Genomic DNA, 25,423 nt, shown 5'->3' with positions numbered 1-25,423 from the left:
AAGAACTGTCTGAGGACTTGAGAAACCAAATTGTGAGGAAGCATGAGCAATCTCAAGGCTACAAGTCCATCTCCAAAGACCTGAATGTTCCTGTGTCTACCGTGCGCAGTGTCATCAAGAAGTGTAAAGCCCATGGCACTGTGGCTAACCACCCTAGATGTGGACGGAAAAGAAAAATTGACAAGAGATTTCAACACAAGATTGTGCGGATGTTGGATAAAGAACCTCGACTAACATCCAAACAAGTTCAAGCTGCCCTGCAGTCCGAGGGTACAACAGTATCAACCCGTACTATCCGTCGGCGTCTGAATGAAAAGGGACTGTATGGTAGGAAACCCAGGAAGACCCCACTTCTTACCCCGAGACAAAAAAAAGCCAGGCTGGAGTTTGCCAAAACTTACCTGAAAAAGCCTAAAACGTTTTGGAAGAATGTTCTCTGGTCAGATGAGACAAAAGTAGAGCTTCTTAGGCAAAGGCATCAACATAGAGTTTACAGGAGAAAAAAAGAGGCATTCAAAAAAAGAACACGGTCCCTACAGTCAAACATGGCGGAGGTTCCCTGATGTTTTGGGGTTGCTTTGCTGCCTCTGGCACTGGACTGCTTGACCGTGTGCATGGCATTATGAAGTCTGAAGACTACCAACAGTTTTTGCAGCATAATGTAGGGCCCAGTGTGAGAAATCTGGGTCTCCCTCAGAGGTCATGGGTCTTCCAGCAGGACAATGGCCCAAAACACACTTCAAAAAGCACTAGAAAATGGTTTGAGAGAAAGCACTGGACTTCTAAGGTGGCCAGCAATGAGTCCAGACCTGAATCCCATAGAACACCTGTGGAGAGATCTAAAAATGGCAGTTTGGAGAAGGCACCCTTCAAATATCAGGGACCTGGAGCAGTTTGCCAAAGAAGAATGGTCTAAAATTCCAGCAGAGCATTGTAGGAAACTCATTGATGGTTACCGGAAGCGGTTGGTCGCAGTTATTTTGGCTAAAGGTTGTGCAACCAAGTATTAGGCTGAGGGTGCCAATACTTTTGTCTGGCCCATTTTTGGAGTTTTGTGTGAAATTATCAATGTTTTGCTTTTTGCTTCATTCTCTTTTGTGTTTTTTCATTTAAGACAAATTAAATGAAGATAATAATACCAAAGAATTTGTGTTTGCAATCATTTTCAGGAAGAAACTGAGTATTATCTGACAGAATGGCAGGGGTGTGAATACTTTTGGCCATGACTGTATGCTATAAATGTCCTAAAAATATCATTTTTGTTGAAAATATATTTAAAAATACCATAAAAAGCAGGGAAAAGCTTGAGCGATCACAAAATGATGAACATTACAAACATTTATGTATATATACTGTATATATACCGTGTGCGTGGCTTAATGATATACATTGAGAGTTGCAATCAGATGTTACATAAAGTGCAAATCATATAAGATGTGTGGCTTTAAGATTAAAGAGATCATAACACTCTGGATTTAAATCAAGTGTGGAGCGGCGTAGTGTGGAGCGGCGTAGTGTGGAGCGGCGTAGTGTGGAGCGGCGTAGTGTGGAGCGGCGTAGCGTGGAGCGGCGTAGCGTGGAGCGGCGTAGTGTGGAGCGGCGTAGTGTGGAGCGGCGTAGCGTGGAGCGGCGTAGCGTGGAGCGGCGTAGCGTGGAGCGGCGTAGCGTGGAGCGGCGTAGTGTGGAGCGGCGTAGCGTGGAGCGGCGTAGCGTGGAGCGGCGTAGCGTGGAGCGGCGTAGTGCAAAGTGCTCAGGGATATTCCAAAGACTTCACTGTGAACATCCGCCGGTGTATGGATGAAGGCATAAACATAACAAAAAGCCACATACACTTCCAATTACCGTATATACTAGAGTATAAGCCAAGAATTTCAGCCCATTTTTTTAGGCTGAAATTGCCCCTCTCCGCTTATACTCGAGTCATTCCCAGGGGTCGGCAGGGAAGGGGGAGCGGAGCTGTGTAATAACACTCGCCTGCTCCTGGCGCGGTCCCTGCAGGTCCCTGGTTCTCCGGCGCCGGCAGCTTCTTCCTGTAGTGAGCGGTCACATGGTACCGCTCATTACAGTAATGATTATGGACCCGACTCCACTCCCATAGGGGTGGAGCCGCATATTCATTACTGTAATGAGCGGTACCATGTGACCGCTCACTACAGGAAGAAGCTGCCGGCGCCGGAGAACCAGGGACCTGCAGGGACCGCGCCAGGAGGTGAGTATAAAAGGGGCATATTCACCTGTTCCTCGTTCCACCATCGGCGCCGCTCCGTCTTCCGCATCCTCTGCAGTGACACTCAGGTTAGAGGGCGCGATGATGAGATTAGTGCCTGAGCAGTCAGTGCAGGACACAGCGGCGCCCAGCGGTGGAACAGGGAAAGGTGACAATAGCAAGTGCCGGGGGCCTGAGCGACGAGAGGGGAGTATGTGACTTTTTTTTTTTCCTAATCGCAGCAACAGCAAATGGGGTAAATGTCTGTATGGAGCATCTTATGGGGCCATAATCAGAATTATATGGGGCAAATATCTGTATGGGGCCATGTGCAGCATTATATGGGGGCAAATATATCTATGGAGCATCTTATGGGGCCATGTGCAGCATTATATGGGGGCAAATATCTCTATGGAGCATCTTATGGGGCCATAATCAGAATTATATGGGGCAAATATCTGTATGGGGCCATGTGCAGCATTATATGGGGGCAAATATATCTATGGAGCATCTTATGGGGCCATGTGCAGCATTATATGGGGGCAAATATCTCTATGGAGCATCTTATGGGGCCAATCAAACTTCATGGAGCACTATATGGAGCGTATTTTGTATGGAGCATTATATGGGGCCCATCATGAACTGTATGGAGCATTATATGGGGCTCCTGATTCAATATGGATATTCAAAAACACTTAACCTGCTGATGTCTCAATTAATTTTACTTTTATTGTTATCTATTTTTATTTTTGACATTTACCGGTAGCTGCTGCATTTCCCACCCCAGGCTTATACTCGTCAATAAGTTTTCCCAGTTTTTTGTGGCAAAGTTAGGGGGGTCGGCTTATACTCGGGTATATACGGTAGTCGTATACCAGTGTCCAATGACGTCGTTTTGTCAATGCTTTTTCCAAGGGGCACTGACCGAGGGAAGGGGAGGGCTCCTTAAAGGGATCCTGTCACCCCCCCCAGGCGTTTGTAACTAAAAGAGCCTCCTTGTGCTGCACTGATGCTGCATTCTGACAAGGTGGCTCTTTTAGTTCCTGGCACGGCTGAAAGAATCGTTTTTGAAATTTGTCCCTCATACCTTCGAAATCGCCTGGGAGGCAGGCCTTTCCCCCTAATCCAGACGCCTCACAGCCGTCACTCATGGCCTCTGCGCGCCGCTGCCTCTTCCTTCATTATTGTCCCCGGCACCTGCTCTGTAAGTTCGAAGGGCAGCGCAACTGTGCATGCTCCAAAAAAAAAATAGCGCAGGTGCCGGGGACGCTAATGAAGGCAGAGGAGGCGCCCGGCGTGCAGAGGCCATAAGTGACGACTGTGAGGGGTCTGGATTAGGGGGGAAGACCTGCCCACATGGCGATTTTGAAGGTATCAACAAATTTCAAAAACGATTCCTTCAGCCGTGCCAGGGACCCGAACTAAAAGAGCCACCTTGTCAGAATGCAGCATTAGTGCTGTACAAGGTGGTTCTTTTAGTTAGAAACGCCTGGGGGGACAGGTTCCCTTTAAATGTAACAGGCCCATGACTGATTGTAAGTGAATGTGGCTTTTTGTTACATTTCTGCAGGTTTTTCGCTGCTTTTTATCATAGTTTAAAATATACAGTCGGTACGAAAAGTATTCAGACCCCTTTACATTTATCACTCTTTGTTTCATTGCAGCCCTTTGGTAAATTCTATAAAGTTCATTTTCTCTCATTAATGTCCACTCTGCACTTCATCTTCACTGAAAAAAAGAGAAATGTAGAAATTTTTGAAAATTTATTTAAAAAAACCCTGAAATCTCCCATGGTCATAAGTCTTCAGCCCCTTTGCTCAGTATTGAGGAGAAGCACCTTTGGAGCTAGTACAGCCATGAGTCTTCTTGGGAATGATGGAACAAGTTTTCCCCCCTGGATTTGGGGATCCTCGGCCATTCTTCCTTGCAGATCCTCTCCAGTTCTGTCAGGTTGGATGGTGAACGTTGGTGGACGCCATTTTCAGGTCTCTCTAGAGAGGCTCCATTGGGTTTAGGTCAGGGCTCTGGCTGGGCCGGTCAGGAATGGTCACAGAGTTGTTCTGAAGCCACTCATTTGTTATTTTAGCTGTGTGCTTAGGGTCATTGTCTTGTTGGAAGGTGAACCTTCGGCCATGTCTGAGGGTCAGAGCACTCTGGAAGAGGTTTTCATCCAGAATATCCCTGTACTTGGCCGCATTCATGTTTCCTTCAATGACAACCAGTCGTCCTGTCCCTGCAGCTGAAAAACACCCCCATAGCATGATGCTGCCTCCACCATGCTTCACTGTTGGGATTGTATTGGGCAGGTGATGAGCAGTGCCTGGTTTTCTCCACACATACCGCTAAGGCTACGTTCACATTTGCGTTGTGCGCCGCAGCGTCGGCGCCGCAGCGCACAACGCAAACAAAAACGCGGCAAAACGCACGCTAAAACGCTGCGTTTTGCGCCGCATGCGTCCTTTTTGGCCGAAAATTGGACGCAAAAAAAATGCAACTTGAAGCGTTTCTTGCGTCCAACGCTTGCGGCCATGCGGCGCAAAACGCAGCACAACGCATGTCCATGCGCCCCCATGTTAAATATAGGGGCGCATGACGCATGCGGTGACGCTGCGGCGCCCGACGCTGCGGCGCTGACCGCAAATGTGAACGTAGCCTTACAATTATCACCAAAAAGATCTATCTTCATCTCATCAGACCAGAGAATCTTATTTCTCATAGTCTGGGTATCCTTCATGTGTTTTTTTTAGCAAACTCTATGCAGCTTTCATGTGTCTTGCATTGAGGAGAGGCTTCCGTCGGCCACTCTGCCATAAAGGCCTGACTGGTGGAGGCTGCAGTGAGAGTTGACTTTGTGGAACTTTCTCCCATCTCCCTACTGCATCTCTGGAGCTCAGCCACAGTGATCTTGGGGTTCTTCTTTACCTCTCACCAAGGCTCTTCTCCCACGATTGCTCAGTTTGGCTGGACGATCAGGTCTAGGAAGACTTCTGGTGGTCCCAAACTTCTTCCATTTAAGGATTATGGAGGCCACTATGCTCTTAGGAACCTTAAATCCTGCAGAAATTCTGTTGTAACCTTGGTAAGATCTGTGCCTTCCACAATTCTGTCTCTGAGCTCCTTGGCCGGTTCCTTTGACCTCATGTTTCTCATTTGGCCTGACATGCACTGTGAGCTGTGAGGTCTTATATAGACAGGTGTGCGCCTTTCCAAATCAAGTCCTATCAGTGTAATTACACACAGCTGGACTCCAGTGAAGGAGTAGAACCATCTCAAGGAGGATCACAAGGAAATGGACAGCATGTGACTTACATATGAGGGTCTGAGAAAGGGGTCTGAAGACTTATGACCATGGGATATTTCAGTTCAGAGTGTACATTAATGAGAAAAAAGGAACTTTTTGAATTTACCAAATGACTACAATGAAAGAGTGAAAAATGTAAAGGAGTCTGAATACTTTCCGTACCCACTGTATATTCAATAAAAATTACATTTTTAACATTTCTATTTTGTGTCTCTCCATGAACATTAGAATTAAGGCTCTTGGGTTGTGGTGTTATGTTATCTAGAAGTGATGTGTGTGAATACGGTATCAAGACAAGTGTAAACTCCTGGTTAAAACGTCTGGCATAACTAAGAATACACGTAGAGTAGTAACAACATCTCCGTGCTATATTACGTGTCCTGTACGGACGTCTGTGTTATATTATGTGTCCTGTACGGACGTCTCCGTGTTATATTACGTGTCCTGTACGGACGTCTCCGTGTTATATTACGTGTCCTGTACGGACGTCTCCGTGTTATATTACGTGTCCTGTACGGACGTCTCCGTGTTATATTACGTGTCCTGTACGGACGTCTCCGTGTTATATCACGTGTCCTGTATGTCCTGTGATCTCTCTTGTATTCTTTGTTATTAGCACATTTTCCTGATGGAGCAGCAGCATTACCGGGAGGAGGGGATCATGGACGACGCTGTGGTCTTCACAAATAACCAGCTGGTCCTGGTATGTGCGGATTGAGTATGTGGGGAGTCGTGGGTTTGGGGGATCCGTGGTTGCTATGATGCCACGTATGTTGCAGCAACCGCTCTGCAGAGGTGGAGTCTGTGCTGTTTCCTGCTCCTCTTTTTTGGGTGGAGTCTGTGCTGTTTCCTGCTCCTCCCTTTTGGGTGGAATCTGTGTTGTTCCTGGCTCCTCCCTGTTAAGTGGAGTTTGTACTGTTCCCGGCTCCTCCCTTTTGGGTGGAGTCAGTGTTGTTCCCGGCTCCTCCCTTTTGGGTGGAGTCAGTGCTGTTCCCGGCTCCTCCCTTTTGGGTGGAGCCTGTGCTGTTCCTGGCTCCTCCTTTTAGGGTGGAGTGTGTGCTGTTCCCGGTTCCTCCCTTTTGGGTGGAGCCTGTGCTGTTCCTGGCTCCTCCATTTTAGGTGGGGTCTGTGCTGTTCCTGGCTCCTCCCTTTTGGGTGGTGTGTGCTGTTGCCGGCCCCTCCCTTTTGGGTGGGGTAGGCATGGTGTTGGGCAGAGGTGTCAAACTGCATTCCTCGAGGGCCGCCAACAGGTCATGTTTTCAGGATTTCCTTGTATTGCACAGGTGATAATTTAATCACCTGCACAGAATGATTCCAGCACCTTGTGGAATGCTAAGGAAATCCTGAAAACATGACCTGTTGGCGGCCCTCGAGGAATGCAGTTTGACACCTCTGGTGTTGGGGGTTCTTTATCTGGGACATGGCGGGGCTTCTTCTAGTTTTGGGTTGTGTGAGGTTCACTCTGCGTTCCCCTCCTCCATCTCTAGGATCTGTTTTTGGCACGGCCGTGGGGCATCCTCTCCATCCTGGACGAGCAGACGGCATTTCCCCAGGTGAGTCATCACAGTGGAGGGTCTGTCCTGTCCTCATCTGATTCTGCCTGATAGTATGGTGGTTATATATATCACAGATTGCCTTATCTTCCATCCTGCATTATGCCAGCTGCAGTCAATCACTCAGGGCGTGGTTTAGTGGTCACATGATACGATCACATTTTGCCGATGATGTCATTGTGGGATGTGACTCATTGGTGCAATTCGCTTGTTTTCAGGCGTCTGATGAGACATTTGTGGAGAAGCTCAGCACTGGATGTCGGTCAAACCCGCACTTTGAGCGAACACGAGGAAAAGATCCAGGATTCATGGTCAATCACTACGCCGGCAAGGTGAGAAACTCGGCTCTGTATCATTTGCATTAGAAACTCTGATTCTTCAGGCTCCGCCCCTATTATGGCGCCTCACCTTTAGAACCCGCCTCCTGATAGCCCCACCCGATGGTGGCTCCACCCCTTTCTGAAGCCTCAGACAATGGTCTGTCTGTATTTTCTGATGCTCCTCCCCCTCAGGTACGGTACACGGCAGTCGGGTTCTTGGAGAAGAATAGGGACACCGTTCCCATGAACATCCAGAACCTGCTGATAAACAGCGCCACCTCCCTGCTGAGCCTGCTCTTCTCAGGTGGGTAGTCTCCCTCTAATGGGCCCGCCCCCGCTATAAGTAACAGTAAGCCTAGTATTTCTGACTGTTTCCTCAGCCAGCATCTCCCGGACAGGAACTCTGATGCCCGTACACCGGGAGAAGGTAAGTGACCGCACACAATTGCCCCACTCTCGTGTCACGGCTCCTCCCTGTGCCCTCATGTCCCGGATCCTCCCTGTGCCCTGCTCCTCCCTGTGCCCTCGTACCCCACTCCTCCCTGTGCCCTTGTGCCCCGCTCCTCCATGTGGCCTCGTGCTTCGCTCCTCCCTGTGTCCTGCTCCTGCCTGTACCCTGCTCCTCCCTGTCTTTGGCTCCTCCCGGGGACCTCGTGCTTCACTCCTCCATATGGCCTCGAGCTTCGCTCCTTCCTGAGCCCTCGTGCTTCACTCCTTCCTGAGCCCTCGTGCCCTGCTCCTCCCTGTGCCCCGTTCCTTCCGTGGCCCTCATGCCCCACTCCTCCCTGTGCCCCGCTCTTCAATGTGGCCTTGTGCTTCGCTCCTCCCTGTGCCCTCGTGCCCCGCTCCTCCCTGTCTTCGGCTCCTCCCAGGGCCCTTGTGCCTGGCTCCTCCATGTGCCCTCGTGCTTCGCTCCTCCCTGTGCCCTCGTGCCCCGCTCCTCCCTGTGCCCTCGTGCCCCGCTCCTCCCTGTCTTCGGCTCCTCCCGGGGCCCTTGTGCCCGGCTCCTCCATGTGGCCTCGTGCTTCGCTCCTCCCTGTGCCCTCGTGCCCCGCTCCTCCCTGTGCCCTTGTGTCCTGCTCCTCCCTGTGCCCTGCTCCTCCCTGTCTTCGGCTCCTCCCTGTGCCCTGTCTTCGGCTACTCCCGGGGACCTCGTGCCCAGCTCCTCCATGTGGCCTCGTGCTTCACTCCTCCATATGGCCTCGTGCTTCGCTCCTCCCTGTGCCCTCGTGCCCTGCTCCTCCCTGTGCCCCGCTCCTTCCGTGGCCCTCATGCCCCACTCCTCCATGTATTCGGCTCCTTCGGGGCCCTCGTACCCCACTTCTCCCTTTCTTTGGCTCCTCCCTGTGCCCTCTTGCCCGGCTTCTCTTTGGGCCCTTATACACAGTTTTCTTGTAAGGTGTGTGTCAAGGAGAACAATTAGAGAGATCCCGCCGATCCCACCGCTGCCACCAGTTTGTCACGGATCCAGCAGAGGCGATCACGCTGGTACCAGTTGTTACGGACAACATATTTTGCTGCCCTAACTACTTAGATAAATTGCCCCATCCCACCTTGAGTCATTTGATAATTATTGTAAGGGTACATTCACACAGTCCTTTTTTGTGCTCTATGAATGCATTGTGCTACAGTATTACGCTGTGCACATTCTGCGCGCATGGTGCACATCCTGATCATTGTGTCGTCTGTATACGAGGTTCATACAGCGAGCTATGTCAAAAAATGGTTTGCCATAACTCTGAGAAAAGAGGAGTGCATTTCCTAACTCAGCCCACTCAGTGATGTGACGACGAGAGGGCATATCTTAACCCTGCTGAGTTGTGAGTGTGTCTTTTATCCAGGGTCAAGCTGCTATACAGAGGTGTGATGCATCTAGATGTGTCGGCCATCCCCCATAGCACACGGTCAGTCAGGAGATGAAATGATCTGAACACTATGTAAGTGTTTTTTCAACTTTCATCCCATTTTATTTGTAATTGTATTGTACATACGACTTGTCTACTTTTATAATATCTTTTTATACTTCTGTAAACACTGCCTACTTTTTTTGGAGTAAAATTTATAAAATTACTAGCTTGCTCTCCTTGCTCTATAACGAACAGTCACGTCCTCTGAGGTGAATTACGCTACTAATTTGGGTTGGCTCCGGACCCTTTACTATGTAAGAAATCTGAGCTGGTAGCAGCGGAGTTATCCTGAGCGTTTGGGAAGCTTTATAGCGACGGCGACGTTGATGATTATTGTTCCTGCCTGAGTGGGAGTAGTTATATCGCCCTTGCTGCAGTGTGCCCATTAGCCAGTACAAAGTAAGGCAGCCTTTCTGGCAACTAATTATCCTAGGTGCAGTACCCAGTCTGACCTGAGGGTAAGGGGGGTGCCAAAGAGCTGCAAGTTCCAAATCAGAACTGTGAAGTGGGATATAGAGAAATCCACTTCAGAAAGAACCAGGGGCAACCAAACAACCCCTGGTGTTGTGAACTCTATTTTTGGGCTCCCTCTAGTGGTCACAAGCGGTACTGTGTAGTGTTGTCTTTCTGCAGGTTGCAGCATCAGCTGGTTCGTTATCCTGGTTGGTTTCCTATTTAGCCCACCTGGATACTCAGTTCCTTGCCTGCTATCAATGTATTCAGTGCTCTTCAGATTCCTTGTGTCTACCTTGCTCCCAGTCTCTCCAAGACAAGCTAAGTTTTTGTTTGATCATTTTTTGATTATCAGCGTTCATTATGTTTTTAGTCCAGCTCGCTAAAATGTGATTTCCTCGCTTGCTGGTTGCTCTAGGGGACTGAGTTTCTCCCCCCACACCGTTAGTTGGTGTGGGGGTTCTTGAAATCTCAGAGTGGATATTTTGTAAGGGTTTTTTACTGACCGCATAGATTCCCTTTTCTATTTTCTGCTATCTAGTATTAGTGCGCCTCATTTGCTGAATCTGCTTTCACCCCTGTGTATGTGCCCTTCCTCTTACCTCACCGTTATTATTTGTTGGGGGCTTCTATATCTTTGGGGATTATTTCTCTGGAGGCAAGATAGGTCTTTCTTTCTCTCTAGGGGTAGTTAGTTCCTCAGGCTGGCTCGAGACGTCTAGGATTTTTAGGCACGTTCACCGGCTACTTCTAGTGTGTTTGGATAGGTTCAGATTTGCGGTCAGTCCAGTTTGCCACCTCCCTAGAGCTTGTCCTATGTTTGTTACTTAGCTGGAGTAATTTGTGATCCTCAACCACTAAGGATCATAACAGTATAGCAGGCCAAAAAGTGTTTAATGCATCGCAGAAGTGGGATAAAAAGAAGACCGGAGTACATTTTTTTTTTTTTTTTTTTTTCCTCCCGCTTTTCCTTTGCTGCAGTCTGTTTAGCTTCTTTCATCCCCTTGAACTCTGGGTGGTTTTGAGCTCAGCTGCAGACATGAATGTTCAGGCTCTGACTTCTAGTGTGGATCATCTTACTGCACGGGTGCAAAGTATTCAGGATTTTGTTATTCATAGCCCTATGTCAGAACCAAAGATACCCATTCCTGAGTTGTTTTCTGGAGATAGATCTAGGTTCCTAAATTTTAAGAATAATTGTAAGTTATTTCTATCACTGAGACCTCGTTCCTCTGGTGATTCCGCTCAGCAAGTTAAAATTGTTATCTCCTTGTTGCGTGGCGACCCTCAAGATTGGGCTTTCTCTCTGGCGCCAGGAGATCCTGCATTGCTTAATGTAGATGCATTTTTTCTGGCTCTTGGACTGCTTTATGAGGAGCCTAATCTTGAGAATCAGGCAGAAAAAGCGTTGCTGGCTATCTCTCAAGGTCAGGATGAAGCAGAGGTGTATTGTCAAAAATTTCGGAAATGGTCGGTGCTTACTCAATGGAATGAGTGTGCCCTGGCTGCAAATTTCAGAGAAGGTCTTTCTGAGGCCGTTAAGAATGTTATGGTGGGGTTCCCCACCCCTACAAGTCTGAATGATTCTATGGCTTTAGCCATTCAGGTTGATCGGCGTTTGCGGGAGCGCAAATCTGCTCATCCTTTGGCGGTATTTTCTGAACAGAGACCTGAGTCTATGCAATGTGACCGAACTCTGACCAGAATTGAGCGACAAAGTCATAGACGTCAAAATGGGTTGTGCTTTTACTGTGGTGATTCTACTCATGTTATCTCAGCATGCTCTAAACGCTTAAAAAAAATCGCTAAACCTGTCACCCTTGGTACTATACAGCCTAAATTTATTTTGTCTGTTACTTTGATTTGTTCTTTGTCGTCCTACCCGGTTATGGCTTTTGTGGATTCGGGTGCTGCCCTGAATCTGATGGATTTGTCGTTTGCCAGGCGCTGTGGTTTTGTCCTGGAGCCTTTGGAATTTCCTATTCCTCTGAGGGGAATTGATGCTACGCCATTGGCTGAGAATAAGCCTCAGTATTGGTCGCAAATGACCATGTGCATGACTCCCGTACATCAGGAGGTGATTCGCTTTCTTGTTCTGCATAATTTGCATGATGTTGTCGTTTTGGGTCTGCCATGGCTGCAGGCTCATAATCCAGTTTTAGATTGGAAAGCTATGTCTGTGTCAAGTTGGGGTTGTCAGGGAATTCATGGCGATACTCCGTTGGTGTCTATTGCTTCTTCCACTCCTTCTGAGGTCCCTGAGTTTTTGTCTAACTACCAGGATGTATTTGATGAGCCCAGGTCCAGTGCCCTGCCCCCTCATAGGGATTGTGATTGTGCTATAAATCTAATTCCTGGTAGTAAATTTCCTAAGGGACGACTTTTTAATTTGTCTATACCAGAGCATGCCGCGATGCGGAGGACTGTGGAGACCTGGGTGTCGTAACCAGTGCTTTCCCCCCTCCCATCACTCCCGTAATGAAACACACACAGTCCTAGGTGGGTTGAACAGGTCGGTCACAGTTTATTAATTAAATAAGCTGAGAAGGGCAATTACATGTCGTAACGGCCGCTCGCGCCGAGCTCCTGTCCGTGATCGACAGGGGAATTGGACCAACGAGCGACTACGACCTTTGCCCTCCTCCGCTTCTTCCGCCATGGAGGATCCCGTGTATTACCTACGCGGGACTCCGACCCCACCCAACACTTTTAGGGCCTGTTCAACCCCATCCTGTAAACCAGACAGAAAAATATCGAGGCCAATGTCCGTTAGGTGAACTCCATCCGGTCTTAATTGTGGCGTGTTTTTCTTTTGTAGGTATTGGTGATGAATCACGATACCGCCTCTTCCTCTCACATAATTTCCGATCCGAGCGTTGAATTTCACCCTTGTCCGCTCTATGGCTCTCATGTCTCTTACACCACGCCATTCGGCCCGTGGTGTTATATCCGACCACACCAGAATCATGTTCCTGAACAGACTGCTGAACCGTTCCGTATCCGTTGTCACCCATTTGTACAACTCGGCCACCTTTTGTTTGCCCAGGTCATTGCCGCCCACGTGTAACACCAATATCACCGGGCGTTCCGCCATCCTTGCTATGCCAACCATCGCCTTGAACAACTGGTTCCACCGGAGGCCTCTGATACCCCTCCAGTTAACTGTTATTCCCGGGATGTAGAGATTTGTTCCTCCTGGCCGCAATTTGGCCCTCTTTTCGGCCCAGTGTACGTAGGAATCTCCTACCACCCAAACTTCAACCCCTGTAAGAGACAACACATGTTAATTAAGCAAGTCGGGTCTTATGTATCTAGCGAAGCATGCGGACTTCCAACGACCCATTCTCTGAACTTCGGCCTCCGGCACTCCCGCCCTGGCTGCCTCTGTGGCCGCCCCTATCCGGAAAGAATGTGTTCCGTACTCCTTTGGATTTGCGCCGGTTTTTTCCAAGCATAGCTTGAACATTGCCTGGAATTGGTACTTGGTCAGAGGGGACCCGTCTGTATGAGTGAAGAAAAATCTACCAGCGTGTCTTATCGCGGCGTATGTCTTGACCATTTTTAGCGGGCAAGCTGGGCCCTCTGTAGAGTTAACCAGGACCCATGTGCCCCTACCGGTGGGATCGCATTTGGATTTTCTGACCCTGATGCGCAGGGCGTCGCTGCATATAACTATGTCCTCGTTAATTAGGCCTCCTTCCGCCGCGTTTTTTGACCGCGGTAACAATTCGCTAATACGCAGTGCTCCGAAAAAGACGGTCGCAAAAGCTGCTGATATGAGGGCCGCCTCATATTGCGATGAGCAGACTGACGGGGATATCGCAATCAGGTCCTGCAATAGACTCAGAGAAATGGGGCGGCGACATTCTTGGCTTGGCTGTAGCCTTTTCCAACCTTTTATGGCTTGTCTTATACAGAAGGATTTAGTAACGTCTACCCATCCCAATAATTGAAAGAAAAATGCTAACCCCGATAATTTCCGTTGTGCCGTGGTGCCCGACGCCCCGCCTTCCCTCATCCGTAATAGGAAATCAGTTGTTACTGCGCTTCGCGCTCCGTCGCTTTCGTTGACTGGCCTACCCTGAATTAGTGAGCACCACTCCTCCCAAGCCTTACCATACACCTGCCAGGTAGCTGGCGAAACGGAGGCCCGGATTAAGGGCATCAATGATTGGCCACTGTGTCCCACAGGGACAGTGGACACAGAATACCCCGGGTTTGCACGTTGGGCTGCTGGATTCTGAAAGCCTGCCAATTGGAAAATAATAGAGGGTTAATGATATCATCATCTACTTCCGCCACCACAGTGGCTCTACACCAAATATTGTTTTCAAGGCAAATCAGCGCTAGCCGGCGCAAGAGAGCGAGTATGGGCAGGGATGAAGAAGACATGTGATTTAAACTCTTAGCCGTTTTCGTATTTTTTGTTTGGAAACGAATGTTCGTGTTCCTCAACTGAACGGCCCATATCTCCAATGCTGCTACCACCGCAAACAATTCCCATAGGGCCGGGTCTTGCCCCCATTTTGTTGTCGTCCATCTCTCTGGCCATCCCGATTTGCACCATTGGTTTTTATAAATTGCTGCAAATCCCTCTTTTTTGTTCCACCCTACAGTCAGCCCTAAATCCTTGCTTGCGATCTCTCTTGTCATAACACACGTGTGACCGTTGTACGATTGTAGGAACGTTTGCCATACTAGTAGATCTGCTTTCAGCGATCGAGTGAGCCTGATTCTATGGCCGGGCTGAGAAGCGCCTTTTGTTGCCAAGGATAGTCTGCGCGAGAATGCTCTGCCGACCGGCATTACGCGACAAGCGAACGTTAGTAGGCCCAGTAATGCCTGCATTTGCTGGAGGGTTACCTTATTAACCACGCGGAAGCCTTTCAACATTTGTAGGGTTTTTAGTATTTTATCCTTTGGTAATCGGAAAACCATTGAATTGGTATCTATTTCGATGCCCAAGAACGGCAATACATTACATGGTCCCTCCGTTTTTTCCGGTGACAATGGCACGCCGAATTCGAGTGAGATATATTTGAATTTTTCAAGTAGCTCGGAGCAGAGTTTAGAGTTTCTGGGGCCGACGAACAGGAAATCATCGAGGTAGTGAATTAGGGATTTACTGCCCGCTTCGTACCGAACTACCCAATCTAGGAATGTGCTGAATAGCTCAAAATAGTGACAAGAGATGGAACATCCCATCGGGAGACACATGTCGAAGTAATACAGCTGGTCCACTTTGCAGCCCAGAAGGTGGAAACATTCGGGGTGCACGGGTAATAAGCGGAATGCCGATTCAATGTCGGATTTGGCTAGCAGGGCGCCGGGTCCGGCTGCCCGGACTAATTCCACCGCCTTATCGAAAGACGCGTATGAGACAGAGGCTTCTTCTGGGGAAATTGCATCATTAACCGAGTCACCCTTTGGATGAGATAAATGATGGATGAGGCGGTATTTACCGGGTTCCTTTTTTGGTATAATGCCTAGCGGTGATATTTTCATGTTTTTGAAGGGGAGCCTGCGGAACTCCTCATCATACCGCCGCCAGGCTGAACCGCCATGCGACTTGTATGAACTATATATCATATCCTGATATATAAACAATTCGGAGCAGCGTTCCGGATGTTTCTGGCCCATAATACAGCCCATTACTGCGAAGGCCTGGAGCCAATTATTCATGGTTAATGCAATTCTCGATCTCCCCCTATCGAAACCCCTCTCGTTAGGTTTATCCACCGTTTGTTGATCCGCTGATAACAGCGACCATATATCAATATAATCGTTGCTCCAGATTTTCTGTCTCGTTTCCTGGTCTATATGGGCGCCTAGCGGGCTGATCCCGCAGAAGAAGGCGTCTTTGTGTAGATTAGCGGATTGTGGTGTTGCATTGTTCACCACCTTTCCGCTCGAGTGTGACAGTTGTAAGATTAACTCCTTAACCGCCGAGGTTAGCTCCATTTCCTTTAAGTTAACACCGTAGTGTAACTCTTCCTCGCTACCCTTGTAACACTCACCGCTGTGTGACTCTGGACGAGTGTACTCCGATCCTGGAGGAACCCCTGCAGATGTAGACGGGGTGATGTCGCAGGACGGGGAAACTCTGGCTCCCGCTACAGCGTGGGACTGGCCGATGTGCTGGCCGATGCCCTGCGTATCGTGCGTTGGAGCCCGATTACAACCACATAGTGGCGGATTAGTGGCTCTGTCTTCGGCGCCTGCACGGTTGTTGTTGTTGTGGCTGGAAGCCGTGGGGGATTGTTCTTCCCGGCTGAAAGCCCTAGAGGGTGCGCGTGATTTTGCAGTCTGGGAATTAGCGAGCAGATTTTAGGTTATGGGATAGGGTTGGCGTTCTTGTTAGCCTAAAGGGAATAAAAAACCCGTCGGAGAATCCTGCTTGCAGCTGTTGAGCCGCTTTCTTATTGGGGTAGAGTTTTAGCCAGGGGGCCTGTTGTGAATTTGCTTTTTGCTCCCTCTAGTGGTTACTAGTTTTTTGACTCTGGTTTTTCTGTCATTCCTTTTATCCGCACCTGGGTCGTTAGTTAGGGGTGTTGCTATATAAGCTCCCTAGACCTTCAGTTCAATGCCTGGCAACGTAGTTATCAGAGCTAGTCTGCTGTGCTCTTGTCTACTGATCCTGGTTCCAGTTATATCAGCTAAGTCTGCCTTTTGCTTTTTGCTATTTGTTTTGGTTTTGTATTTTTGTCCAGCTTGTTCCAAATCTATATCCTGACCTTTGCTGGAAGCTCTAGGGGGCTGGTGTTCTCCCCCCGGACCGTTAGACGGTTCGGGGGTTCTTGAATTTCCAGTGTGGATTTTGATAGGGTTTTTGTTGACCATATAAGTTACCTTTCTTTATTCTGCTATCAGTAAGCGGGCCTCTCTGTGCTAAACCTGGTTCATTTCTGTGTTTGTCATTTCCTCTTACCTCACCGTCATTATTTGTGGGGGGCTTCTATCCAGCTTTGGGGTCCCCTTCTCTGGAGGCAAGAAAGGTCTTTTGTTTTCCTCTACTAGGGGTAGCTAGATTCTCCGGCTGGAGCGTGTCATCTAGAATCAACGTAGGAATGATCCCCGGCTACTTCTAGTGTTGGCGTTAGGAGTAGATATATGGTCAACCCAGTTACCACTGCCCTATGAGCTGGATTTTTGTACTCTGCAGACTTCCACGTACCTCTGAGACCCTCGCCATTGGGGTCATAACAGTTTGCCAGGCCAGTATTAAATGTTTAATGCGTTGCAGAAGAGGGATTATAAGAAAGAAGATTCTGAGTTTTTTTTTTTTTTTTCTTTCTTCTTCCCCTTTACCTCAGAGTGGCTATGCTTGCTGCAGACATGAATGTCCAGACCTTGATTACAAGTGTGGACCAGCTGGCTACTCGTGTGCAGGGCATACAAGACTATGTTATCAGAAATCCTAGGTCAGAACCTAAAATACCGATTCCTGAACTGTTTTCCGGAGACAGGTTTAAGTTTAGGAATTTTGTGAATAATTGTAAATTGTTTTTGTCCCTGAGACCCTGTTCATCTGGAGACTCTGCTCAGCAAGTAAAAATAGTTATTTCGTTCTTACGGGGCGACCCTCAGGATTGGGCTTTTTCGCTGGCGCCAGGAGATCCGGCATTGGCTGATCTTGATGCGTTTTTTCTGGCGCTCGGTTTACTTTATGAGGAACCCAATCTTGAGATTCAGGCAGAAAAGGCCTTGCTGGCTATGTCTCAGGGGCAGGACGAGGCTGAAGTGTATTGCCAAAAATTTCGGAAATGGTCCGTGCTGACACATTGGAACGAGTGTGCACTGGCCGCTAATTTTAGAAATGGCCTATCTGAAGCCATTAAGAATGTTATGGTGGGTTTTCCCATTCCCACAGGTCTCAATGATACTATGGCACTGGCTATTCAAATTGACCGGCGGTTGCGGGAGCGCAAAACCGCAAATTCCCTCATGGTGTTGTCTGAACAGACACCTAATTCGGTGCAATGTGATAGAAAAACCGCAAATTCCCTCATGGTGTTGTCTGAACAGACACCTGATTTAATGCAATGTGATAGAATCCTGACTAGAAATGAGCGGAAAATTCATAGACGCCGGAATGGCTTGTGCTACTACTGTGGTGATTCTACACATGTTATCTCAGCATGCTCTAAACGTATAGCTAAGGTTGTTAGTCCTGTCACCGTTGGTAATTTGCAACCTAAATTTATTCTGTCTGTAACTTTGATTTGCTCACTGTCGTCTTATCCTGTCATGGCGTTTGTAGATTCAGGTGCTGCCCTGAGTCTCATGGATCTCTCATTTGCTAAGCGCTGTGGTTTTACTCTTGAACCATTAGAAAATCCTATTCCTCTTAGGGGTATTGATGCTACACCATTGGCAGCAAATAAACCGCAGTATTGGACACAGGTTACCATGTGCATGACTCCTGAACACCGCGAGGTGATACGTTTCCTGGTTTTACATAAAATGCATGATTTGGTTGTTTTAGGGCTGCCATGGTTACAGACCCATAATCCAGTCCTGGACTGGAAGGCTATGTCAGTCTCAAGTTGGGGCTGTCGTGGTATTCATGGGGATTCCCTGCCTGTGTCTATTGCTTCTTCTACGCCTTCGGAAGTTCCGGAGTATTTGTCTGATTATCAGGATGTCTTCAGTGAGTCTGAGTCCAGTGCACTGCCTCCTCATAGGGACTGTGACTGTGCTATAGATTTGATCCCAGGCAGTAAGTTTCCTAAGGGAAGACTGTTTAATCTGTCGGTACCTGAACATACCGCTATGCGTTCATATATCAAGGAGTCTCTGGAGAAAGGACATATTCGTCCGTCTTCTTCCCCCCTTGGTGCGGGATTCTTTTTTGTGGCAAAAAAGGACGGATCTTTGAGGCCTTGTATTGATTATCGGCTTTTAAATAACATCACTGTCAAATTTCAGTATCCTTTACCGCTGTTGTCTGACTTGTTTGCCCGGATTAAAGGTGCCAAGTGGTTCACCAAGATAGACCTTCGGGGTGCGTACAACCTTGTGCGCATTAAGCAAGGTGATGAATGGAAAACCGCATTCAATACGCCCGAAGGTCATTTTGAGTACTTGGTGATGCCTTTTGGGCTCTCCAATGCGCCTTCAGTTTTTCAGTCCTTTATGCATGACATTTTCCGGAAGTATCTGGATAAATTTTTGATTGTTTATCTGGATGATATTTTGGTTTTTTCTGATGATTGGGATTCGCATGTGGAGCAGGTCAGGTTGGTCTTTAAAATTTTGCGTGAAAATTCTTTGTTTGTCAAGGGCTCAAAGTGTCTCTTTGGTGTACAGAAGGTTCCCTTTTTGGGGTTCATTTTTTCCCCTTCTGCTGTGGAGATGGACCCAGTCAAGGTCCGAGCTATTCTTGATTGGACTCAGCCCTCGTCGGTTAAGAGTCTTCAGAAGTTCTTGGGTTTCGCTAACTTCTACCGTCGTTTTATCGCTAATTTTTCTAGCATTGTGAAACCGTTGACGGATATGACCAAGAAGGGCTCCGATGTAGCTAACTGGGCTCCTGCTGCCGTGGAGGCTTTCCAGGAGTTGAAGCGCCGGTTTACTTCGGCGCCTGTTTTGTGCCAGCCCGATGTCTCACTTCCCTTTCAGGTTGAGGTGGATGCTTCAGAGATTGGAGCAGGGGCCGTTTTGTCGCAGAGAGGCCCTGGTTGCTCTGTTATGAAACCTTGTGCCTTTTTCTCCAGGAAGTTTTCGCCTGCCGAGCGAAATTATGATGTGGGCAATCGGGAGTTGTTGGCCATGAAATGGGCATTTGAGGAGTGGCGTCATTGGCTCGAGGGTGCTAAGCATCGTGTGGTGGTCTTGACTGATCACAAAAATCTGATGTATCTCGAGTCTGCTAAACGCCTTAATCCGAGACAGGCCCGCTGGTCATTGTTTTTCTCCCGCTTTGATTTTGTTGTCTCGTATTTACCAGGTTCAAAGAATGTGAAGGCCGATGCTCTTTCTAGGAGCTTTGTGCCTGATGCTCCTGGAGTCGCTGATCCTGTTGGTATTCTTAAAGATGGAGTTATCTTGTCAGCTATTTCTCCGGATCTGCGACGTGTGTTGCAGAGATTTCAGGCTGATAGGCCTGAGTCTTGTCCACCTGACAGACTGTTTGTCCCGGATAAGTGGACCAGCAGAGTCATTTCCGAGGTTCATTCCTCGGTGTTGGCAGGTCACCCGGGAATTTTTGGCACCAGAGATCTGGTGGCCAGGTCCTTTTGGTGGCCTTCCTTGTCAAGGGATGTGCGGTCATTTGTGCAGTCCTGTGGGACTTGTGCTCGAGCTAAGCCTTGCTGTTCTCGTGCCAGCGGTTTGCTCTTGCCCTTGCCTGTCCCGAAGAGACCTTGGACACATATCTCCATGGATTTCATTTCTGATCTTCCGCTATCTCAGGGCATGTCCGTTATCTGGGTGATATGTGATCGCTTCTCCAAGATGGTCCATTTGGTTCCTTTGCCTAAGCTGCCTTCCTCTTCCGATCTGGTTCCTGTGTTTTTCCAGAACGTGGTTCGTTTGCACGGCATCCCTGAGAATATTGTGTCAGACAGAGGATCCCAGTTCGTTTCTAGGTTCTGGCGATCCTTTTGTAGTAGGATGGGCATTGATTTGTCGTTTTCGTCTGCTTTCCATCCTCAGACTAATGGACAGACGGAGCGAACCAATCAGACTTTGGAGGCTTATTTGAGGTGTTTTGTCTCTGCTGATCAGGACGATTGGGTGACATTCTTGCCGTTGGCTGAGTTTGCCCTTAATAATCGGGCTAGTTCCGCCACCTTGGTTTCGCCTTTTTTCTGCAACTCTGGTTTCCATCCTCGCTTTTCTTCGGGTCATGTGGAGCCTTCTGACTGTCCTGGGGTGGATTCTGTGGTAGATAGGTTGCAGCGGATCTGGAATCATGTGGTGGACAACTTGAAGTTGTCACAGGAGAGGGCTCAGCGCTTTGCCAACCGCCGCCGCGGTGTGGGTCCCCGACTACGCGTTGGGGATTTGGTATGGCTTTCTTCCCGCTTTGTTCCTATGAAGGTCTCCTCTCCCAAATTTAAACCTCGTTTTATTGGGCCTTACAAGATATTGGAAATCCTTAATCCTGTATCTTTTCGTCTGGATCTTCCTGTGTCGTTTGCTATTCACAATGTATTTCATAGGTCCTTGTTGCGGCGGTACATTGTGCCTGTAGTTCCTTCTGCTGAGCCTCCTGCTCCGGTGTTGGTTGAGGGCGAGTTGGAGTACGTGGTGGAGAAGATCTTGGATTCTCGCCTCTCCAGGCGGAGGCTTCAGTACCTGGTCAAGTGGAAGGGCTATGGTCAGGAGGATAATTCCTGGGTGGTCGCCTCTGATGTTCATGCGGCCGATTTAGTTCGTGCCTTTCATGCCGCTCATCCTGATCGCCCTGGTGGTCGTGGTGAGGGTTCGGTGACCCCTCACTAAGGGGGGGGTACTGTTGTGAATTTGCTTTTTGCTCCCTCTAGTGGTTACTAGTTTTTTGACTCTGGTTTTTCTGTCATTCCTTTTATCCGCACCTGGGTCGTTAGTTAGGGGTGTTGCTATATAAGCTCCCTAGACCTTCAGTTCAATGCCTGGCAACGTAGTTATCAGAGCTAGTCTGCTGTGCTCTTGTCTACTGATCCTGGTTCCAGTTATATCAGCTAAGTCTGCCTTTTGCTTTTTGCTATTTGTTTTGGTTTTGTATTTTTGTCCAGCTTGTTCCAAATCTATATCCTGACCTTTGCTGGAAGCTCTAGGGGGCTGGTGTTCTCCCCCCGGACCGTTAGACGGTTCGGGGGTTCTTGAATTTCCAGTGTGGATTTTGATAGGGTTTTTGTTGACCATATAAGTTACCTTTCTTTATTCTGCTATCAGTAAGCGGGCCTCTCTGTGCTAAACCTGGTTCATTTCTGTGTTTGTCATTTCCTCTTACCTCACCGTTATTATTTGTGGGGGGCTTCTATCCAGCTTTGGGGTCCCCTTCTCTGGAGGCAAGAAAGGTCTTTTGTTTTCCTCTACTAGGGGTAGCTAGATTCTCCGGCTGGAGCGTGTCATCTAGAATCAACGTAGGAATGATCCCCGGCTACTTCTAGTGTTGGCGTTAGGAGTAGATATATGGTCAACCCAGTTACCACTGCCCTATGAGCTGGATTTTTGTATTCTGCAGACTTCCACGTACCTCTGAGACCCTCGCCATTGGGGTCATAACAGGGGCCATCGCGGTTACGCTCACTGGGGTTCTGCCTTGTAGGTGCTTTGTAAGGCTGACGAGTGCACCTTGACGCTGGGTGCCCCCCCCCGCAAGCGGAGCAATCATGTCTGAATTTGCATAATGCGTGGAAACGGCAGTTTCCCTCATTGAACAACCAGCAGGCCCCGGGTTTTCGCACGACCACTGAGTTTTGACCTGCGACTGCGGAGTAATTAGTGGTCGTGGCCGAAAAGGGGGGCTGCTTTTGGGACAGCATCAACCGCAACCATACGTCTGTTGCTTTAACTCGGCCCGCTATTCTACCCAACTCGACCTCCTTTTCAATTTTTTGTCTAAGTATTTATTTCTATCACTGAGACCTCGTTCCTCTGGTGATTCCGCTCAGCAAGTTAAAATTGTTATCTCCTTGTTGCGTGGCGACCCTCAAGATTGGGCCTTCTCTCTGGCGCCAGGAGATCCTGCATTGCTTAATGTAGATGCATTTTTTCTGGCTCTTGGACTGCTTTATGAGGAGCCTAATCTTGAGAATCAGGCAGAAAAAGCGTTGCTGGCTATCTCTCAAGGTCAGGATGAAGCAGAGGTGTATTGTCAAAAATTTCGGAAATGGTCGGTGCTTACTCAATGGAATGAGTGTGCCCTGGCTGCAAATTTCAGAGAAGGTCTTTCTGAGGCCGTTAAGAATGTTATGGTGGGGTTCCCCACCCCTACAAGTCTGAATGATTCTATGGCTTTAGCCATTCAGGTTGATCGGCGTTTGCGGGAGCGCAAATCTGCTCATCCTTTGGCGGTATTTTCTGAACAGAGACCTGAGTCTATGCAATGTGACCGAACTCTGACCAGAATTGAGCGACAAAGTCATAGACGTCAAAATGGGTTGTGCTTTTACTGTGGTGATTCTACTCATGTTATCTCAGCATGCTCTAAACGCTTAAAAAAAATCGCTAAACCTGTCACCCTTGGTACTATACAGCCTAAATTTATTTTGTCTGTTACTTTGATTTGTTCTTTGTCGTCCTACCCGGTTATGGCTTTTGTGGATTCGGGTGCTGCCCTGAATCTGATGGATTTGTCGTTTGCCAGGCGCTGTGGTTTTGTCCTGGAGCCTTTGGAATTTCCTATTCCTCTGAGGGGAATTGATGCTACGCCATTGGCTGAGAATAAGCCTCAGTATTGGTCGCAAATGACCATGTGCATGACTCCCGTACATCAGGAGGTGATTCGCTTTCTTGTTCTGCATAATTTGCATGATGTTGTCGTTTTGGGTCTGCCATGGCTGCAAGCTCATAATCCAGTTTTAGATTGGAAAGCTATGTCTGTGTCAAGTTGGGGTTGTCAGGGAATTCATGGCGATACTCCGTTGGTGTCTATTGCTTCTTCCACTCCTTCTGAGGTCCCTGAGTTTTTGTCTAACTACCAGGATGTATTTGATGAGCCCAGGTCCAGTGCCCTGCCCCCTCATAGGGATTGTGACTGTGCTATAAATCTAATTCCTGGTAGTAAATTTCCTAAGGGACGACTTTTTAATTTGTCTATACCAGAGCATGCCGCGATGCGGAGTTATATAAAGGAGTCTTTGGAGAAGGGACATATTCGCCCATCCTCTTCCCCTCTTGGTGCAGGATTTTTTTTTGTGGCCAAGAAGGACGGTTCTTTGAGACCTTGTATAGATTATCGTCTTCTGAATAAAATCACAGTCAAATTTCAGTATCCTTTGCCACTATTGTCTGATTTGTTTGCTCGGATTAAGGGTGCCAGTTGGTTCACCAAGATAGATCTCCGTGGTGCGTATAACCTTGTGCGCATTAAGCAGGGAGATGAATGGAAAACAGCATTTAATACGCCCGAAGGCCATTTTGAGTACTTAGTGATGCCTTTTGGACTCTCTAATGCTCCTTCTGTGTTTCAGTCCTTCATGCATGATATCTTCCGAGAATAAATTTAGGATTGTTTAGCTGGATGATATTTTGGTCTTTTCTGATGATTGGGAGTCCCATGTGAGGCAGGTCAGGATGGTGTTTCAGGTCCTGCGTGCTAATGCTTTATTTGTGAAGGGCTCAAAATGCCTCTTCGGAGTACAAAAGGTCTCCTTTTTGGGTTTTATTTTTTCTCCTTCTACTGTGGAGATGGACCCAGTCAAGGTCCAGGCTATTCATGACTGGACTCAGCCCACGTCTGTTAAGAGTCTTCAGAAGTTCTTGGGTTTTGCTAATTTTTACCGTCGTTTCATCGCTAATTTTTCTAGCGTGGTTAAACCTTTGACGGATTTGACCAAGAAGGGTTTGATGTGACTAATTGGTCTCCTGCGGCCGTGGAGGCCTTTCGGGAGCTGAAGCACCGGTTTTCTTCAGCTCCAGTCTTATGTCAGCCAGATGTCTCTCTCCCCTTCCAGGTCGAGGTTGATGCTTCTGAGATTGGAGCAGGGGCTGTTTTGTCGCAGAGAAGCTCTGATGGCTCTGTGATGAAGCCATGTGCTTTCTTTTCAAGAAAGTTTTCGCCTGCCGAGCGGAATTATGATGTTGGTAATCGGGAGTTGTTGGCTATGAAGTGGGCATTTGAGGAGTGGCGACATTGGCTCGAAGGAGCTAAACATCGTGTGGTAGTCTTGACTGATCACAAAAATCTGATTTGCCTTGAAGCAAGCGCCTGAATCCTAGACAGGCTCGTTGGTCGTTGTTTTTCTCCCGTTTCAACTTCGTGGTCTCATACCTGCCTGGTTCGAAGAACGTGAAAGCTGATGCACTTTCTAGGAGTTTTGTGCCTGACTCTCCGGGAGTTTCTGAGCCGGCTGGTATTCTCAGAGAGGGAGTGATTTTGTCTGCCATTTCCCCAGATTTGCGATGAGTGCTGCAGAAATTTCAGGCGGATAGACCTGACCGTTGTCCACCAGAGAGACTGTTTGTCCCGGATAGATGGACCAGCAGGGTTATTTCCGAGGTTCATTCTTCGGTGTTGGCGGGTCATCCTGGGATTTTTGGTACCAGAGATTTGGTGGCTAGGTCCTTCTGGTGGCCTTCCTTGTCGCGGGATGTGCGTTCCTTTGTGCAGTCTTTTGGGATTTGTGCTCGGGCTAAGCCTTGCTGTTCTCGTGCCAGCGGTTTGCTTTTGCCTTTGCCTGTTCCGAAAAGGCCTTGGACGCACATTTCCATGGATTTTATTTCGGATCTTCCAGTATCTCAGAAAATGTCTGTCATCTGGGTGGTGTGCGATCGTTTTTCCAAGATGGTCCATTTGGTGCCCTTGCCTAAGTTGCCTTCTTCCTCCGATTTGGTTCCTCTATTTTTTCAGAATGTGGTTCGCTTGCACGGCATTCCTGAAAATATTGTGTCTGATAGAGGATCCCAGTTTGTGTCCAGGTTTTGGCGGACTTTTTGTGCTAAGATGGGCATTGATTTGTCTTTTTCGTCGGCCTTCCATCCTCAGACTAATGGCCAAACCGAGCGAACTAATCAGACGTTGGAAACTTATT

At 48.2% G+C, this 25,423-nt stretch overlaps 1 protein-coding gene across 2 annotated transcripts in view; it reads left to right on the top strand.

Annotated features, from left to right (window-relative positions):
* The window catches only part of LOC143801971 (myosin-IIIb-like), a 177,078-nt gene that overhangs the window by 88,719 nt on the left and 62,936 nt on the right, over nucleotides 1-25,423 (top strand). For both annotated transcript variants that reach the window (XM_077281292.1, XM_077281293.1), the window contains exons 12-16: nucleotides 6,124-6,210; nucleotides 6,995-7,060; nucleotides 7,279-7,392; nucleotides 7,573-7,684; nucleotides 7,761-7,807. In XM_077281292.1, the coding sequence (XP_077137407.1) occupies nucleotides 6,124-6,210; nucleotides 6,995-7,060; nucleotides 7,279-7,392; nucleotides 7,573-7,684; nucleotides 7,761-7,807 (426 nt within the window). The remainder of the gene's footprint in view (nucleotides 1-6,123; nucleotides 6,211-6,994; nucleotides 7,061-7,278; nucleotides 7,393-7,572; nucleotides 7,685-7,760; nucleotides 7,808-25,423) is intronic.

This window comes from Ranitomeya variabilis, chromosome 1 (assembly GCF_051348905.1).
Source record: "Ranitomeya variabilis isolate aRanVar5 chromosome 1, aRanVar5.hap1, whole genome shotgun sequence".
Lineage (NCBI taxonomy): Eukaryota > Metazoa > Chordata > Amphibia > Anura > Dendrobatidae > Ranitomeya > Ranitomeya variabilis.
The sequence above is the reverse complement of the archived record's forward strand: the minus strand, read 5'-3'. Positions and strand labels throughout refer to the sequence as shown.